This window comes from Ornithorhynchus anatinus, chromosome 6 (genome assembly GCF_004115215.2).
Source record: "Ornithorhynchus anatinus isolate Pmale09 chromosome 6, mOrnAna1.pri.v4, whole genome shotgun sequence".
NCBI lineage: Eukaryota > Metazoa > Chordata > Mammalia > Monotremata > Ornithorhynchidae > Ornithorhynchus > Ornithorhynchus anatinus.
In genome coordinates this window covers 44,422,318-44,442,246 of record NC_041733.1, presented here as the reverse complement: position 1 = coordinate 44,442,246, position 19,929 = coordinate 44,422,318, and the positions used below count along the sequence as shown (strand labels likewise).

General features: G+C 53.2%; 1 protein-coding gene across 1 annotated transcript in view; it reads left to right on the top strand.

The window, feature by feature from the left end:
* The window catches only part of LOC103165498 (maestro heat-like repeat family member 5), a 45,374-nt gene that overhangs the window by 11,152 nt on the left and 14,293 nt on the right, over positions 1-19,929 (top strand). The window contains exons 6-13 of the mRNA XM_039912452.1: positions 2,076-2,128; positions 5,724-5,831; positions 8,751-8,867; positions 9,778-9,900; positions 10,150-10,296; positions 11,065-11,187; positions 18,230-18,309; positions 18,447-18,582. Coding sequence (XP_039768386.1) covers positions 2,076-2,128; positions 5,724-5,831; positions 8,751-8,867; positions 9,778-9,900; positions 10,150-10,296; positions 11,065-11,187; positions 18,230-18,309; positions 18,447-18,582 — 887 coding nt within the window. The remainder of the gene's footprint in view (positions 1-2,075; positions 2,129-5,723; positions 5,832-8,750; positions 8,868-9,777; positions 9,901-10,149; positions 10,297-11,064; positions 11,188-18,229; positions 18,310-18,446; positions 18,583-19,929) is intronic.

Genomic DNA, 19,929 nt, shown 5'->3' with positions numbered 1-19,929 from the left:
CAGCACTTAGAACAGTGGCCGGCACATAGTAAGTGCTTAACAAATATCTTCTCCAAGGGGCCTTCACTGATTAAGCCCTCTTTACCTGACTCACTCTACTTTCTGTGACCTTTCGCCATTTGATATTCACCCCATTCCCATTCATTCATTCATTCATTCAATCGTATCTATTGAGCACTTACTACATGCAAAGCACTGTATGAAGTGCTTGGGAGAGTACAGTATAACAATAAACTGACACATTCCCTGCCCACAGTGAGCATACAGTCTAGAGGAGGAGACAGACATTAATATAAAATAAATGAATAAAGAAGTTGCAGATATATACATAAGTGCTTTTGGGGCTGGGAGGCGGGATGAATAAGAGCTTTGGGGCGAGTCAGGGCAATACAGAAGGGAGTGGGAGAAGAGGAAAGGAGGGTTTAGTCAGACAAGGCCTTTTTCAGGAGATGTGCTTTGATATGGGGGAGAGTAATTGTCAGATATGAGGATGGAGGGCGTTCCAGGCCAGAGGCAGGACACGGGTGAGTGGTTGGTGGTGAAGTAGACGAGATCGAGGTACAGTGAGTTTACCATTAGGGGAGCGGAGTGTTTGGGCTGAGTCGTTATAGGACAGTAGTGAGGTGAGGTAGGAGGGGGCAAGGTGACTGAGTGCTTTAAAGCCAACGGTGAGGAGTTTCTGTTTGATGAGGATGGGCATCCACTGGAGGTTTTTGAGGAGGGGGGAAACTTGGTCTGAATGTTTCTGTAGGAAAATGACTTGGGCAGCCCAGTGAAGTATGGACTGGAGTTGGGAGAGACAGAAAGTAGGAAGGTAGGCCAGGAACCTGATGCAGTAATTAAGCGGGGATAAGATAAGTGATTGTATTAATGTGGTAACGGTTTGGATGGAGAGGAAGGGGTGGATTTTAGTGACGTTGTGAAGGTGGAACGTACAGGATTTAGTGATGGATTGAATATGTGGGTTGAATGAAAGAGAGAAGTCAGGGATAACGGCAAGGGAAGGGGGCTTGTGAGACAGGAAGGCTGGTGGTGTCATCTACATTGATGAAAAAGTGAGGGGGAGGACGGGGTTTGGGTGGGAAGATAAGTAACAAATGCAATGAAAGAGAGAGAGAGATGGAAATGAGACACAAGGAGTAGAGGAGTGAAGATTGAGAGCTGGAGTGGCGTGGGAGAAGAGAGTGGATAAGTAGGAGGAAGGCAGCTGACTGAGTACCTGACTAATAATTATGGTATTGGTTAAGCGCGTACTATATATCGAACACTATTCTAATCACCGGGGTAGATATAAGGTAATCAGGTCCCAGGCAGGCCTCACTTGAAGCCGCTGGTCAGGAGTTCCTGTTTGATGTGAAGAAGAATAGGCAATCACTGGGAAGTTTTTGAGAAGATGTGTGCAGAACAGTGATTTAGAAAAATGATCCGGGACGCCGAGCGAAGAGGGGAGAGGCCGGAGAGGGGAGAGACCGGCAGCAGGGAGGACGAGGCCATTGGAGGAGCTGAGTTGGGATGTGACAGGTTCTGGACCAGCACGGTGGCTGTTGGGAGAGAGGAGAGGGGCGCATTTTCTGGAAATGTGGTGGAGGAAGAGCCACACCAGGATGTGGTGAGAAAATGAATGTGGAGGTTCATTCATTCATTCAACAGTATTTATTGAGCAAGCACTAGACTAAGCGCTTGGAATGGACAATTCAGCAACAGATAGAGACAATCCCTGCACATCGACGGGCTCACAGTCTAAATGGGGGAGGCAGACGGATGAAAACAGAACAACTTAATCACGATAAATAGAATCAAGGGGATAGACACCTCATTAACAAAATAAATAGGGTAATAAAAGAGAGTGAGGTTGTGAGGCAGGGGGATCTCTGCTTCTAACCCCTTCTCTGTCCTTCACTCTGGGGTGGGAGGAAGGGGCAGGAAGGAGGCCCCACCTTAGCCACCCAGGGGTCCTCCGCGACCGCCCACGCTGCCCACACTGTCCCCAGGCTTCCGCGGGCTGCGTTCTTGGGGAATGGGTGGAGTCACAGTAGCCATGGCCATAAAGGGCGGCCATCTGCTTTCCTTCCCAGATTGGGCGCCCGATTCCCCAGAACATAAAGAGTGGGAGTGCCAGCTGTTCCAGGTGAGAGTCGGAATATCTCCCGGGAGTCTCTTTAGGCCGTGCCTCGCTCCCAGCCTCTTCTACCACCGAGTCCTCCGGCTAAGGACAACCTCCTCGTTCATCCACACCCACCTCCCCTCCCGCACATGAACTCTTGAAAGGCCACCTCTTCCGGGGAGCCAACCCCTGCTCACTTCACCCATTCTCCCACTCTCCACCTCATTTGTTCATTCATTCAGTGGTATTTATTGAGCCCTTACTGTTTGCAGAGCACTGTACTAAGCACTTGCGAAGTACAACTCGCCTCCCCTTCCCCCCAGCAAATGAGGGGATCAATCTGCACCTATTTGCCTCCGTCTTTCTACAGAACATTCAGGGCACGTCACCTCCTTCCTCAAAAATCTCCAGTGGTTGCCCACCAACCTCCCTATCAAACAGAAACTCCTCACTGTTGGCTTCAAAGCTCTCCATCACCCTGCCCCTTCTTACTTCTCATCCCTTCTCTACTTTTACATCCCAGTCCTCAAACTCGGCTCCCCTTGTGCTCACCTTCTCCCTGTGCCTCCATCTCTCCTGTCCCACCGTCGACCGCTGGCCCACGTCCAACCTCTGGCTTGGAATACCCTCCTCCTTAAATCCGCCAAAATATCACTCTTCCCCCCTTCAAAGCCCTACTGAAGGCTCACCTCCTCCAAGAGGCCTTCCCAGACTAAGCGCCCCTTTTCCTCAGCTCCCCCTCCCTTCCGCATCACCTCGACTCGCTCCCTTTTCTCTTCCCCCTCTCTCCCCGCCCCAGAGCACGTTCGTATATATCTATAATTCTCTATATTTACATGGATGCCTGTTTTCTTATTTTGATGTGTACATATCTCTAATTCTATTGATTTGTATTGATGCCTGTTTACTTGTTTTGATGTCTATGCTCCCCCTTCTAGACTGTAAGCCCGGTTTGGGCAGGGATTGTCTCTATACCTGAATTGTACTTTCCAAGCGCTTAGTACAGTGCTCTGCACACAGTAAGCACTCAATGAATACGATTAAATGAATGAATAACCAGCCCTCTAGACCGTGAGCCAGTCAGTCAATCGGTCTATCCTATTTATTGAGCACTTCCTGTACTAAGCAGTGGGTACATAACGATATAACAGACACATTCCCTGCCCAAGACAAGCTTACAGTGGAAGTACGAATAGCATTTGCTGTAGCGAATAGAGCCCGGACCTGGGAGTCAGACGGTCGTGGGTTCTAATCCCCGCCCCGCCACTCGTCTCCTATGTGACCTTGGGCAAGTCACTTCACTTCTCTGGACCTCAGTTCCCTCATCCGTCAAAGGGGGATTGAGACTGCGAGCTCTATGTGGGACAGGGACTGTGTCCAACTCGATTTGCTTCTATCCACCCCAGCGCTTAGTACGGTGCCTGGGACAGAGCAAGTGCTTGAGAAATACTATAATTATTATTAGTATTATTCATCAGGTGCTTACTTTGTTTAGACCCCCGTTACTGAGGGCCGGTAGAGAATGCACTGCTGGGAATTAGACATGACCTCTGTCCCTCCGTCTAAAAAGGGCTGGGATCCTTCCTGTTGCTGGCGACCCAGAAAAATTCCATGGACCCTGTGGTTTGGGACCAAACTTAGGGAGAGCTGACTGACAAGGATGTGGGTTATTCAGGCCCGGCTTCTTCTCCCTCTCTTTCTGGGTCCCCGGCTTTTAGACTAGCTCTTTCTCACGAGTTTCCACCTCTCCTGCAGAGCAAGGAAGGAGGAGAGAGAGGGAAGAGATAATTTCTTCGTGATGGGCCTTGGGCAGAGGCAGTCTGCAGATGAGGAATTCAGGAGAAAATAAGGTCTTTGGAATTTCCTCAGCTTGATTGTCCATCCTCCCATCCGGGGATAGCCAAAGAGTTAAACTCTGTGCCAGCAATAAATTATAATAGTAATACTTGCTCGAATACTTGCACAACTCTGTGTTGTATTTTCCCAAGTGCTTAGAACAGTGCTCTGCACATAGTAAGCCCTCAATAAATACCACTGGTTGATTGGTTGATTTTGATATTTGTTAAGCACTTACTGTGTGCTGAGCACTGTGCTAAGCACTGGGAGAGCTACAATAGGAGCAGACACAATCTCTGTCCCACCCCAGGGTTCACAGCCTAAGGGGGAGGTATTTAACTTCCACTTTACAGATGAGGAAACAGAGGCCCAGAGATGTTAAGCGGCATGCCTAAGGCCAGACAGCAGGCAACTGGCAGAATGGGGGTTGGAACCCAGGTCTCCTGACTCCCAGTCCTGGGCTCTATCCACGAGGTCACTCAGAGAGCACTCCCCAAATACGCTGGATGGATTGATTTCCATTTTTTTTAAAATGGTATTTGTTAAGCACTTTCTTTGTGTCAAACATTGTTCTAAGTGCTGAGATAGATAGATACAAGTTGATTAGGTTCTCCTCCTCTTCGGCCTCCTCCTCCCCCTTCTTCTCCTCCTCCTCCTCTTCCTCCTCCTCATTTTCCCCTTCCTCCTTCTCCTCCTCCACCTTTTCCTCTTCCTCCTCCTCCCCCTTCTTCTCCTCTTCTTCCTCTTCCTCCTCCTCATTTTCCTCTTCCTCCTTCTCCTCCTCCACCTTTTCCTCTTCCTCCTCCTCTTCCTCCCCCTCCTCCTCTACCTTCTTCTTCTTCTCCTTCTTCTTCTCCTTCTTCTTGTCTTCCTTCTTCTTAGGGTGGGGAGATGAGAGCTTAGTCAGAGAAGGCTTCCTGAAGGAGCGGTGATTTTAAGAGGGTTTTGAAGTTGGGGAAAACGAGAGCCTGTTGGATATGAAGCAAGAGGGAGCTCCCGGCAAGAGAAAGGGCAGAGGGGATTCTAGGGTTCCCTTCTCTCTCTCTCGGAATCCGCTGGGGCTAGGAGACTATCTCTGTCTCCCCCTGTCCTTGGGGAGCCACCCCCTCTTAGGACAGGGCAGGAAGGACCAGCGGGGTCTGACCCCCGCCGTGACTCGGACATGCTGTGAAGACTTGGGTAAGCCGCTTCACCTGTCTGGGACTCAAATGTCTCCTCCTGCTAAATGGGGAGTATGTCCCCTGCCCCTCCTCGACTCCAGGCATATTGGAAAGATACAGATGAGAAAGACTGTGGATACTCCCCTCACTTATGTCCATCTCCTTGCGCTCTATGATTTCCCCTGGCTGACATTTATTTTAATGTCTGCCTTCCCCTGTAGACTGTAAGCTCCTTGAGGCTGGAAATGTGTCTACCAACTCTGTTGGACTGTCCTCTTCCAAGTGCATAGTGCAGTGTGGTGTATCCAGTGAATGCTCAAGAAAATACATCGATTGACTGACTAAGCGCTTACTATGTGCCAAGCACTATGATAGGCACAATGCGATCAAATCAGACCCAGTCCCTTTCCCTCAGGGGGCTCACGGTCTAAGAGGTACGGATATAGGTCTCCATTTTAAAGTTGAGGAAACTGAGGCCCAGAGAAATGAAGTAACTTGGCTCAGGTCCCACTGCAGGCAGGTCGTGGGGCCGGAATTAGAACCCAGGCCCTCCGACTCCTGGGCTCGGGGTCTTTCCGCTAGATGGACCGACATCTGGGGCGGGGGGCGGGGCCGGTTCCCAGGTGGGAGAGATGTCTGTCCACTTGCTGACGGAGAAGGCCTGGATGGCCGAGCTGGACCGAGCCATCACTAAGTGTGACTGGAGCATCCTCGGGCAGTCCCTGGAGAAGGTGAGTCTGCATGCATCCCTACGTACCCCGTTTCTGTCCCCGAGCCATGGTCTTGCCTGTCTCTAGTGGGTGCCGTCTGAGCCTTCCAGACCCTGCTTGCCCTTTCCCCTTCTGGGAAATTGCAGCAGGAAAGCCACCACCACCTTCTCCTCCTCCTTTTCCTCCTCCTCCTCTTCCTCCTCCTCTTCCTCTTCTTCGTCCTCTTCCTCTTCTCCTTCTCCTCCTCTCCACCCCTTCCTCCTCTCCCCTCCACTTCCCCTTTTCCTCCTCCCCACTCCTCCTTCTCTTCCTCCCCTGCTTCCACACTGTTTTACGATAATTGTTAAAGTGCTTGCTAAGTGTCAGGCACTGTTGAAAGCATTGGAAAAGATACAAGTTAATCAGGCCAAATACAGTCCCTCTCCCACTTAGGGAATCACGGTCTAAGTAGGAGGGAGAACAGAGCGAGTCGTCTACACTCGCTGCCTCAAATTCTTCTCCTCCAACGCTCTCCTGGACCCCCTCCAATCTGGCTTCCGTCCCCTCCACTCTACCGAGACTGCTCTCTCAAAGGTCGCCAGTGACCTCCTTCTTGACAAATCCAACGGCTCCTACTCCATCCTAATCCTCCTCGACCTCTCAGCTGCCTTTGACACTGTCGACCATCCTGGTTCTCCTCTTATCTCTCTAGCCATTCATTCTCAGTCTCCTTCGTGGGCTCCTCCTCCCACTCCCATCCCCTAACTGTAGGGGCTCCTCAGGGGTCAGTTCTTGGTCCCCTTCTATTCTCCATCTACACTCACTCCCTTGGTGAACTCATTCGCTCCCACGGCTTCAACTATCATCTCTGTGCTGATGACACCCAAATCTACATCTCCTCCCCTGTTCTCTCCCTCCCTCCAGGCTCGTATCTCCTTCTGCCTTCAGGACGTCTCCACCTGGATGTCCGCCCACCACCTAAAACTCAACATGTCTAAGACTGAGCTCTTTATCTTCCCTCCCAAACCCTGTCCTCTGCCTGACTTTCCCGTCACCGTGGACGGCAAGACCATCCTTCCCGTCTCACAGGCCCGCAACCTTGGTGTCATCCTTGACTCTGCTCTCTCATTCACCCCACACATCCCATCCGTCACCAAAACCTGCCGGTCTCACCTTCACAACATCACCAAGATCCGCCCTTTCCTCTCCATCCAAATTGCTACCTTGTTGGTACAATCACTCATCCTGACTGCACTGCCGCATCAGCCTTCTTTCTGACCTCCCAACCTCCTGTCTCTCCCCACTTCAGTCTATATTTCACTCTGCTGCCCGGCTTATCTTTCTACAGAAACGTTCTGAGCACGTCACCCCCTCCTCAAAAATCTCCAGTAGTTGCCTATCAACTTTCATATCAGGCAAAAACTCCTCACTATTGGCGTCAGAGTTCCCCATCCCCTTGACCCCTTCAACCTCACGTCCCTTCTCTCCTTCTCCAGCCCAGCCCACACACTCTGCTCCTCTGCCACTAACCTCCTCCCTGGGCCTCCTTCTCGCCTGTCTCGCCGTCGACCCCAGGCCCATGTCCTACTTCTGGACTGGAATACCCTCCTTCCTCTCAGCCCCCAAACTAGTACACTTCTTCCCTTCAAAGCCCTACTGAGAGCTCACCTCCTCCAAGAGGCCTTCCCAGACTGAGCTCCTCTTTTCCTCTGCTCCTCCTCCCCTCCCCATCTCCCCGACTTCCTCCCTCTGCTCTACCCCTCTCCCTGCCCCGCAGCACTTGTGTATATATGTGCATATTTTTTTTTTAATTTTATTAATGATGTGTATAGATCTATAATTCTATTTATTTATATTGACGCTATTGATGCCCATCTATTTGTTTTGCTTTGTTCTGTTGTCTGCCTCCCTGCTTCTAGACTGTGAACCCGTTGTTGGGTAGGGATTGTCTCAGTTGCCGAATTGTAATTTCCAAGCGCTTAGTACAGTGCTCTGCACAGAGTAAGCGCTCATTAAATACGATTAATTGAATGAATGAATGAATCCCCATTTTGCAGTTGAGGAAACTGAAGCACGGAGAACCTAAGTAACTTGCCCAAGGTCACACAGCAGGTAAGCAGGGAAGCAGTGCAGCTGAGTGAAAAGAGCCCGGGCTTGGGAGTCAGAGGTCATGGGTTCGAATCCCAGGTCTGCTACTTGTCAGCTGTGTGACTTTGGGCATGTCAATTCATTTCTCGGTGCCTCAGTCATCTGGAAAATGGGGATGAAGACCGTGAGCCTCACGTGTATCTACCCCAGCACTTAGAACAGTGCTTGGCTCATAGTAAGCGCTTAACAAATGCCATTATTATTATTATTATTATTAAGTGGCAGAACTGGGATTAGAACCCAGGACCTCTGGCTCGTGGGCCAGTATTTTATCTCACTGGGCCATGCTGCTTTCTCCTTCTCCTCCTCCCTCTTCCCAAATCCCTCTTTCTTTTCATGCTCCTCCCCCTCCTCTTCCCCATCCTCCTCATCTCCCTTCTCCTTCCCCTCCTCTTCCTCCTTCTCCAAGAGGTCTTCCCTGATTAACCCCTCCGGAGGAGTCCTGGAGGCCGAAGGACCTGAGAGAGTCCGGTGGGCGGAAGGGAAGGACAAGGGGCAATTTCACTGCGACCTGCAGGCCTCTAGCCTTTTGGTCTCTGCGTTCACTGAAAACGGGGTGGGAGCTGCAGGCGGAGATTTAGGTTGGACCCAACGAAGGATTTCCTGCAGGGAGAATGTCTGGGAAGGCTGTGGTCTGGAGACTTTGACCCCCGCCCCCCCAGAGCAACCGCCATGCCGTGGCCTCGGATAGGCCGTTGGATGCCCCACTGGAGCGGGAGCCTGTATCCCCCCTGTGCTTCCTCCGGGCCCACTGGCTGGGCACACCACTGCGCCTGTGCCTCCCACCCCATGGCTCGTCCTCTGTCCGTGCAGGCCTCCCTCTACGCGTACTACGGGGTCATGCTCAGAGCCTCCAACAACGGGCACGTGGTGAGGGAACGACTCAGTGCCCTGCTGGGCACTTCCCACCAGTGTCTGTTCCAGAGGGAGGTGAGTGGCTCCCCTCGTCCCGTTGCCCTGCCGCCCGGGGCCGGGCAGCTCCCGGGACCCCAGTCGGCCCGAGGCCCCTCTGGCCAGAGGGACCACCCTGGCCAGCCTAGCCCCAGCTCAGATGCCCCGGTTCTGAGGGATGGTCCGAGGGCCAGGCCTGTCCCAACCCAAGAGCGAGTGTCCCGCACTGCCTCCAGAATAATGATAATAATTACGGTACTTGTAAAGTGCTTAGTGTGTGCCAGGCATTTTTCTAAGCACTGGGGTAGACACAAGTTAATCAGGTTGGACATAAACCCTGTCCCACGTGGGATTCACACTCTTATTCCTCATTTTATAGATGAGGTAACTAAGGTCCAGAGAAATTTAAGTGATTTGACCAAGGTCGCGCAGCAGCAGAGATTAGAACCCAGGTCCTTCTGACTTCCGGGCCCGTGCTGTAGCCACTAGGCCATGCTTCTTCTCCAGATTGGGTGATAGTGGGACCTTGGTCTTTGTGTAGCTCTCTCAGGTTACTTATCTCATAGTCGCCCACCCAACTGTTCCGAGAGAGTGGCAGATATTATCATCCCCTTTTGCTGATGCGTAAACAGAGGCACAGAGAGCTTAAGTGACTCGTCTTCGGTCCCTCAGCGGGCCGGAGGCAGAGCTTGGACTCCAACTCGAAGGGTCTGCCTTCCAGACCCGTGTTCTCCCGCTCTGCCCCGCTGCCGCGGAGACCCCACCCACCCATTTCGGGGAGCCCGGTGGTGTCAGTGGGAGAGACAGGGCCGGTGCCGGGGAGGTAGACGGTGGCCAAGCTGGGATGTGTCCCTTGTCCCCTGCTGACTCCCGGCCTTGGTTTCGTGCCCCCCCCCCTTCCGGGGAGAGAGGGCGGAGCAGAGCTTGGGGCCTGGTCCTCCCTACCTAGGGCATAGCCCTGACCATCGGGCTAACGGCCACCCGCCACCTCACCATCACCTGCGCCGTGCTGGAGGACTTTGGCAAGACCATGGTCACCGGAGAGAAGACTCCCGTCGCCAAGATGAGCCAGGTGGGGCAGCCCCATCCCCTGGGTCAGCCGATCCTGATTATTCATCACACCCCAGCCCCTCCAGGATCGCCTGAGGCCCCCCGGGATCCTCCGTAGCCTCCAGCCTCCGGCCACCGGGACGTAGAGGGGAGCGGGAACGGTCGCGAAATCCCTCCGGGAGGATGGGGTGTCCGGAGCACCTGGGGACGGGATGGGATGGGGGTGGGGGTCTCTTCCCCCAGGGGAGAGTGCTGGTCACCCCTCCTGCAGTGCCTGGAGGACATCCACTGGAAGTGGGCCAGCAGCACCGTCCTGCTCTGCTATGGGCACATGGCGTGCCGCAGCAAGGACATCATCCTGGCCCTGGCCGACGGCTTCGCCTCCCGCATGGTGGGCTACTTCCAGTGCAGCCACTGGGTACGAGGACCCCGCGCCCCCCTCCACCCTCCCGACCCTGTCCCCCACCCCCGTCCCACCACTCACCCCCTTTCCCATCCCGGTCCGACCGGTTCGGAATGGATTCCCGGTCCAGCCTCTTCCGAGGCACCGGTTTCCTTTCTACCGTGGGGGCCGGGGAAGGCACGGGGATGTTAGGCAGGCCCCAGGTCAGGGGCCCGCGGCGGTTGTTGGGTTCTGCCCCCACCTCCCTCCCTGCGGGTGGATTCCGGTCAGCGTTCAAGAGGCCGTCCTGCACCGGGGTCGGTTCCCAAGATCCGGAGGGAGGCCCCCAACCACCGCCCCGGCCGCTCACCCCCAGAATCCTCCAGGAGAGAGACGCGAGGGCTGGCAGGCCATTAAAGTGGGGGCTCATCTCTCAGGCCTGGCCCAACCTGGGTGGGAATGTCGCAGCGGGGCTGTGAGAGAGAGAGAGCCCCCCGTTGCCCTCGGCACTCCCACGGACGGGCACGGTGGAAAGAGCCCGGGCTTGGGAGTCAGAGGTTATGGGTTCCCCCGTTCTGCCGCTTCTCAGCTGGGTGACTTTGGGCAAATCACTTCACTTCTCTGGGCCTCAGTTCCCTCATCTGGAAAATGGAGATGAAGACCGTGAGCCTCACGTGGGACAACCTGATGACCCTGTATCTGCCCCAGCGCTTAGAAGAGTGCTCTGCACATAGTAAGCGCTTAACAAATACCAACATTATTATTATTATTATTATTCTGCTCCCTTCCCCCGGGCGGCCTCAGGATGGTCCCTTCAAGAAGAGCTTCCTGACCTCCATCCTGATGCTCGTGGGGGCCATAGCAAGCAACAAGGACGCCAACAGCTACATGTTCTTCCAGAAGTCGCAGCTGATTCTCTGTCTCATGGTGAGCCGGCACATACCTGGGGTCCGGGCAGCGGGGCACAAGCCACTTTTGCAGTGGGTGGGATCATCCAGATGGAGAAGACTGCAAAATCCCTCCGTTAAAAATGATTAATTCACACATAATGACTTCACAAGCCCAATTGCACCATTTCTCCACTCCCCAAATCCAATTTCCCAGTGCCTTCTTCCCTCCCTCGGCTGCAGGCTCGGGCTTGCCTCCGTAAGCTTCCTGGGTCCAGCTCCCCGAGGCAGTGAGGTGTTCGGTGACCGCTCCCTCACCTCAGCTTGCCGCCGCCATACGCGGAGTCCTTTTAGGTAATGACCCCCAACTCTGGTCAGCCCATCAACCAATGAGTGGTATTTTTTGAACGCTTATTGCGAGCCAAGCTCTTGGGAGAGGACTATACAGTACAATAATAATAATGATAATTATGGTATCTATTAAGCACCTATTCTGTGCTAGGCACAGTCCCTGTCCCATGTGGGGCTCACGTTCTCAATCCCCATTTTGCAGATGAGGGAACCGAGGCCCAGAGAAGTGAAGTGACTTGCCCAGGGTCACATTGCGGACAGGTGGTGGAGCCGGGAGTAGAACCCATGACCTTCTGAATTGCAGGCCATGCTCTAACCACTATGCCACGCTGCTTCTCGCTGTAGAGTAGGTCCTTCGGTTCTTTGGTCCGGGTCCACCCTTCACCATCCCACAGCCTTCCACTGTCTCTTAATGGGAGGCATCTGCGTAAGAGGATCTCTTAAGCCTCAGACCCTGCACCATTTTCTTTTTACAGTATTAGGCGCTTACTATGAGTCAAACACTGTTTAGCAGCTGGGGTGAGAACGAGCTTGGCTCAGTGGAAAGAGCCCGGGCTTGGGAGTCAGATGTCGTGGGTTCTAATCCTGGCTCTGCCGCTTGCCAGCTGTGTGACTTCGGGCAAGTCACTTCACTTCTCTGGGCCTCCGTTCCCTCCTCTGTAAAATGGGGATGAAGACCGTGAGCCACACGGGGGACAACCCGATTACCTCGTATCTACCCAGCGCTTAGAACAGTGCTTGGCACATAGTAAGCGCTTAACAAATGCCAAATTATTATATATATATATATACAACCAGTTAATCAGGTCTGATACAGTCCCCGTCCCACCCAGGTTCACAGTCTAAGTAGAAGGGAGAACAGATAGCGAATCCCCACTTGGCAGCTGAGGAAACGGAGACACAGAGAAGTTAAGTGACTTGCCCAAGATCACACAGCAGGCAAGTTCTTCTTTGGCGAGATCTCGCTCCTCTTTCCTGCCTTCGTGTTTGTTCTATCACTGACCTTTCAGTGCTTTTCCAGTGCTTCCCCTGACTCCCTTGACTGTGTCCATGTTTGCCATTTATTTGAGATCTCTTAGGAGGCAGAAGCAGCATGGTGCAGTTGATAGAACATAGGCTTGGGAGTCCGCTGTGTGACCTTAGGCAAGTCACTTGACTTCTCTGTGCCTCAGTTATCTCATCTGGAAAATGGGGATTGAGGCCATGAGCCCCAAGGCGGGCAGGGACTGTGTCCAACCCGATTTACTTGCATCCACCCCAATGCGTAGTACAGGGCCTGGCACATGGTGAGCGCTTAATGGACACCACAGTTATTAAATCCTTTCTTTTCATGCCAAGGCTGCCCCGAAGAGCCGCCATTTCCCAATTATGAATGAGGAATCTCCCTCCGAGCTCACTTCTCCACTCTGCGCCTCAGTCTCCCCAGCGACGGAAGAGGCCTTTTCAGACCTCACCCCCTTCACCCTCTCTCCCCGCCCCTCTGTACATTAAAATGCATAAAAATGAATCCATAAAAAGCATCCTGACCTCCAGAAACCTGATGTCTAGTTGAAGCAACACAGCCTGGGGGAAAGAGCCTGGCAGTCAGAGGATTTGAGTTCAATCCTGGCTCTTTTGATTGCCTGCTGAGTGACCTCGGACTGGTCACTTCACCTCTCTGGGCCTCAGTTTCTCATCTGTAAAAAGGGGAATCAATACCTGGTCTCCCTCCTACATAGACTGTGAGTCCCATGCAGGCTGTGACCGTGCCTGACCCGATCATCTTTTGTGCACCCCGGCACTTTGTTAAGCGCTTACTGTGTGCCAGGCACTGTACTAATACCATGATTATTTTTACCCCGGCACTTAGTGCTTGACACATGGTAAGTGTCTAAAGAAACGATCACTGACAAGGTTTGTCTGCATAGAGCTCAAAGACACGGTTGCATTCAGAGGTTTCTGGAAGTCCCCCAGATCTGACTCGGGAGAAGAGCATGTGCACGAAAGATCGATTCCATAACCTCACTCTGGGGTCCGACTGCACAGCTCCCACAAGCCCAAGGCCTCGCGGGCCTCTTCCAGCCCCCGTCTGCTCGTCCCTGCCGAAAGCCAGCCCTAAAATGAGAGCCGGCCCCTCCTTCTGTGGGGAGCCCTTCGCTCTCTCTCCCCAACCTGGGGTTCTGGCGCCTTTGCTCCGGGAATATTCACCGATTCCTCCTAGGCCCAGAAGCAGCAGTGTTTCTCTTCCAGCTCCTCCGTGGGCAACACGGCATCTGGGATCAGGTCCAGTGGGCATTCGGTCACCACCCTTTCTCTACAGGACCGGGCTCTTCCTGGCCCTGGGTTCATAAGAGGTGGACAAGCAGGCAGGACATGTGGCGGGGTGCCACTGGGATGCCCCTGCCCCTGCCCAGCTGCCCTGGTTAATCGAAATCCTTGGCCTCCATTCCCCTAAGCTCACCTCGTCAAAACCCACTCTCGGTCTGGGCTAATGAAGTATTCACCCCTCCTAATAACAATAATCGTAATTATGGTATTTGTGAAGCACTTACTATGTGCCAGGCGCTGTATGAAGTGCTGGGGTGGATACAAGCAAATTAGTTGAGACTCAGTCCCTGTCCCACGTGAGGCTCCCAGTCGCAATCCCCATTTTAATAATCATAACGTTGGTATTTGTTAAATGCTTACTCTGTGCAGAGCACTGTTCTAAGCCCTGGGGGAGATACAGGGTCATCAGATTGTCCCACCTGAGGCTCACAGTCTTCATCCCCATTTTCCAGAGGAGGTAGCTGAGGCCAAGAGAGGTGAAGTGACTGGCCCGCAGTCACACAGCTGACAAGTGGCAGAGCCGGGATTCGAACCCATGACCTCTGACCCCCAAACCCGGGCTCTTTCCACGGAGCCACGCTGCTCCTCTCCAGATGAGGTAACTGAGGCCCAGGGCCCAAGGTGTGACTCACCCAAGGTCACCCAGCAGACAAGTGGCAGAGCCGGGATTAGAACCCAGGACTCCCAGGCCCATGCTCTGTCCACTACACCATGCTGCCCCTAATGATAACAAGGGTGGTATTTGATAAACTCTTACTATGTGCCAAGCACTGTGCTAAGTGCCTGGGTGGATACAATACATTCAGATCAGACCCGATCTCAGTTTCACGTGAGAGCTCATATCCTCCCCAACGCTTAGTACAGTCTCCCCCTCTAGATTGTAAACTTGTTGTGGGCAGAGAATGTGACTGCTTATCGTAATATTGTACTCTCTCAAGCACATAGTACAGTGCTCTGCACCCAGTAAGCGCTCAATAAATACAATCGAATGAATGAACGAAGACGGTGCTTGGCAAATGCCATTATCCTCATCATTCTTATCAGAGGTCATGGGTTCGAATTCCAACTCTGCCACTTGGCAGCTGTGTGACTGTGGGCAACTCACTTCACTTCTCTGGGCCTCAGTTCCCCCATCCGTCAAATGGGTTGAAGACTGTGAGCCTCACGTGGGACAACCTGATGACCCTGTATCTCCCCCAGCGCTTAGAACAGTGCTCTTCACATAGTAAGCGCTTAACAAATACCAAAATTATTATTATTATATCATATCCCCATTGTAGAGATGAGAAAACTGAGGCATAGAAGAGTAAACTGCCTTGCCCAAGGTCCCACAGTAGGAGGACCCAGGTCTCCCAACTCCCAGACCTTCCTTAGAGTGGGCCAAGATCGCTCTTATGTGTGTCAGGCAAGCTGACAGCCCCCGACCTCTAACCCTCCCTCCTCTGCCTTCCTTGGAGAAGGTCATCAGGTCGCATCCGCCACCGCCTCCGACCTCCTCGGGAGAGGAGCAGTGCGGCCCGGGGCAAAGAACACCGGACTGGGTGTCACGAGACCTGGGTTCCAATCCTGCCGCAACCTCTTTTCAAATGCTGTGACCTTGGACGAGTCACTTCACTTCTCGGTGCCTCAGTGTCCTCAATAGTAAAATGGGGCTTAAACACATGCTCTCCCTCCTACTTAGTAATAATAATTGTGTTATTTAAGCGCTTACTATGGTCCAGGCACTGTTCTAGGCACTGGGGTAGATACAAGCTAATTGTGTCAGACACAGTCCCTTATAATAATAATAATGTCGGTGTTTGTTAAGCGCTTACTTTACGCCAAGCACCGTTCTGAGCACCGGGGTAGATACGGCGTAATCAGGTTGTCCCACGTGGGGCTCATAGTCTTCATCCCCATTTTGCAGATGAGGGAACTGAGGCCCAGAGACGTTAAGTGACTCACCCTAAGTCACACAGCAGACAGTTGACAGGGTCAGGATTAGAACCCAGGACCTCTGACTCCCAGGTCTGTGACTATGCACTACGCCATGGCGCTTCTTAGACTGTGAGCCCCAGTACAGGCCCAAATGACAGACAAAGGAGGGGGAATAGGGACAGGGACCTAATTATCTGACCTGATTATCATGTATTTATCCTAGCTCTTAGTTCAGTGTTTGACACAGAGGAAGCATTTCACAGATAGCACTTCCTATCATTAGTATTATTACTATTAATAAGGGAAATGAAAAGTTAGTCACAGAAGGCTTCCTGGAGGAGCTATCGTTTTAAGAGGGCTCTGAAGGGGGAGAGTGTGGCGGTCTGTCGGCTACGAAAGGGGAGGGAGTTCCAGGCAGGGAGGAAGGAATGAGCAAGGGGGTTAAAGTCCAAAGAGATGAGACCGAGATACAGTGAGAAGGTTGGTGTCAGGAGAGTGAAGTGTTGTGTTCGAGAATCAGGAGGGGACGGTGTCAGTGAAGCCGAGATTAGAAAATGTTTCCAAGAGAAAGGGGTGGCCCACAGTGTCGAAGGCACCAGAGAGGTCGAGGATTAGAATGGACTAGAGACCACTGGATCTGGCAGGAAGGAGGTCGTTGGGAACCTTAATAATAATTCATAATAATTATGCTGTTTGTTACGGGCTTATTGCATGTCGAGCACCTTTCAAAGCTCCGGGAGAAGATACAAATTGTCCCTCATCAAGCTCACAGCCTAAGAGAGGGTAGTTTCCATGGGGTGGAGGAGAGGGGAGCCAGCTGGAAAGGGCGTCAAAGGAGAGCAAGTGAAGATACAGGAGGCTCGCTCTAGGGGTTTGGACGGGAACGATAGAAGGGAGATGGAGAGATGGGCTGGAGGAGGCGGAGGGCTCTGTTTGCAAGCGGAGGGGGAGAAGTCACTGGAGAGGGAGAAGTTAAAGATGGCGGTCAGGGAGGGGTGAGTGTTTTAATAAGGGGTAAAAGGATGGGGCTGGAGGTGCAGGTGGAGGGAAATGATTTTGAAAGGAGTCGGGAGATCTCTTGAGAGATGGGTGGGAAGGCCGAGAGATTGATTAGGGAGATTAGGAGAGGGACCGGAAAGGTGAAGGGGAGATTTTGGGGGGCAAACTTAACGGATAGTTTCAATTTTGCCGATGAGGTTATTGTGGCAAGGTCACTGGGGGGGACGAGAGATGGAGGAGGCAGCCTTGTGGCTCTCCTCCTCCTCCCCCTCGATTTGTTTTCTGTCCCCGTGGGACTGCAGAGAGGGAGAGAGATTAGAACTGGAGATGTAAATTTGGGAATCATCCCTATAGAGGTGGTAGTTGAAGCCATGGGAGTGAATTCATTCTCCAAGTGGGTGGGCGTAGATGGACAACAGAAGGGGATCCAGAACCGAACCCCGAGGGACTCTCTTAGTTGAGGTAACTGAGGCGCAGAGAAGTGAAATGACTTGCTCAAGGTCACACAGCAGGCAAACAACAGAGCCAGGATTATTAATAACAATAATAATAAAAATAATAATGTTGGTATAAGCGCTTACTATGTGCAGAGCACTGTTCTAAGCACTGGGGTAGATACAGGCTAATCAGGTTGTCCTGTGAGGCTCACAGTCTCAATCCCCATTTTACAGATGAGGGAACTGAGGCCCAGAGAAGTTAAGTGACTTGCCCACAGTCACCCAGCTGACAAGTGGCAGAGCCGGGATTCAAACCCATGACCTCTGACTCCCAAGGCCGTGCTCTTTCCACTGAGTCACGCTGCTTCTCCGGGTCCTCTGACTCCCAGTCCTGTGCTCTATCCACTAGGCCCTGCTGCTTCTCCCTTAATCACTTATCGAGCCTTTAATTGTGAACAGAGCCCTTTACTAAGCGCTTGGGAAAGTACGCCGTAACAGAACTGGTAGTCACGTTCCCTGTTCACAGGAAGCTTACAGTCTAGCTGGGGAGAAAAGCAGTGAAATAACCTAGCGATATGGACAAAAGTGCTGTGAGGCTGAGGGTGGGGTGAATATCAAGTAATTAATGGGTACAGATCCAAGCACAAGGATGATGCAGAAGAGTCTTCCAGAAATCCCCTCCATTCCAACTCCTCCCTCTTTCTCCTCCATGCTGTTCTTCAGGCCTCCTGAAATGCCTTTTCTACTCCCCCGCATTGCCTCTCGGCTTCCCTCGCGGCCTCCCACTCCGTCTCCTTACTCAGGACTCCTAGATGAGGTGGCTGGAACAACCCTGTCCTCCTTCCTCCCTGCACTCAATCACCTCAGCCCTCCACGGCGGGAGAAGAGGAGAAGGCTCGGAGTGACTCTCTCCCGTGACCGGGACTCACACGGGAGGAGACTTAGAGGGGTCATCTAGTCCATTCCCCTGCCTCCAGCCACCCCAGGCCGGCCCACTCTCTCAGTGGCTTTTTGGCAGGCCGGCTCACTTGTTCACCGGCTGGCCGGATGACTCTGGCTTGGGTCCCGCAGAAGCTGATTGAGAAGGAGCCGCGGGACACCCTCTGTACCCTGGACCGTCAGAAAGCTCTGGTGGCCGTGGCGGGACTCAGGTATCCTCGCCGGCAAGCTCCGACCCCGCTCCCCAGCTCCCCCATTCCCCTGTACCCGGGGTGGGGCGGTACCTGCCCCCTGGGAGGGGAGTTTCCTGCTCAGGAGCCCCCTCTCCAGCGGCTTGTCTCCGTGGCAGCAAACTGAAGCCCCCACTGCAGCCCAAGGAGAGGTCCGACCTGCTGTACACCTGCTTCCAGAGCCTCTTCACTCTGCCCCTGCTAGAGACCCTGGAGAGGCACAGCTGCCTCATGGTCAACCCTCCCAGCATCAAGGTGGGCACTCCCCGCGGCCTTGCCCTCTCTGCCCGTCCCGATCTGGTCTGACTGACTGCCCCACACCCCCTCCGACCCCGGCCCCCACTGTCTCCGACGGATCTCTCTGGCCCTGACCCCGACTGAAGACCGACTGACCACCCGCAAGCAGTACGGGCCTCGATCTTACGATCGCCTTTAATAGCAGAGGGTTTCCATTGAGTTCCCAGTCTGGCAGGCAGGGTAGTGGAGCTCCTGTGTTCATCCCTGGGCCCTCTTCTGTGGGGCTAGTGGCAGGTGGGTGTGGAGCCACAGTGCGGCTGTCTGAATGGCCTAGGGACAGCTTGATTGACAGCTGATGCCCGAGGAGCTGACTCCTTGGACGTGCAACCAAACACCCCCAGCCTATCTGGATGGGACCACCCAGAGACCTTCAGCCTGCCACGGGGGGTGGGTTAGAGGGGGGACCGGGCTGGCTGGGTGGCCTCATCTCCGGCCCTCGGCTGGGGTCCAGCTGGTCCCCTGTTCTCTGCCCCTTCCCTTCCGCTGAGACTGCCCTCCCCCAGGCCTCTTTGCCAAATCCATCAGCCTCTACTCCATTCTAAGCTTTCTCGACCTCGCGGCTGCCTTTGACGTTGTGGACCTCCCCCTTCTCCCGCAAACTTTATCTACCTTTGGCTTCACTGACGCTGTCCTCTCGTCGTTCCCCTTCTGTCACTCCTTTTCATTCTCTTTCACAGGCTCCTCCTCTGTTTCCCACCCCCTAACTGTGGGTGTCCCTCAAGGGTGTCCCCTTCTATTCTCCATCTACACCCACTCCCTTGGAGAACTTATTTGCTCCCACTTCTGTGTTTCAACTACCACCTCTATTCTGCTCACACCAACGCACCCTGCACACTTCACACCTCTAAATTCCATCCTATTCACTGTACCTTGATCTCCTCATCCACCTCTGGATCACACCCTCCCTCTGCCTTTAACTTCCCACCCCATATCTGACAGACCACTGCTCTCCCCATTCTCAAATCCTGCTTAAATCATAATCTTCCAGGAAGGCTTCCCTGAATAACCTCTCATCTCCCTGCCCTATTCTAATAATCACAATAATAATTATGGTATTTGTTAAGCACTTACTTAGTCACTGTACTAAGCGCCGGGTGGATACGAGCAAATTGGGTTGGACGCAGTCCCTGTCCCATGTGGGGGGTCACAGTCTCAATCCCCATTTTACAGATGAGGTAACTGAGGCATAGAGGAGCAAAGTGACCTGCCCAAACTTCTGACCCCCGGGCCCACGCTCTATCCACTATGCCATGCTGCTTCTTCATCCCTTCTGCTCCGCCTGTGCACCTAAACCCTAACCCAATA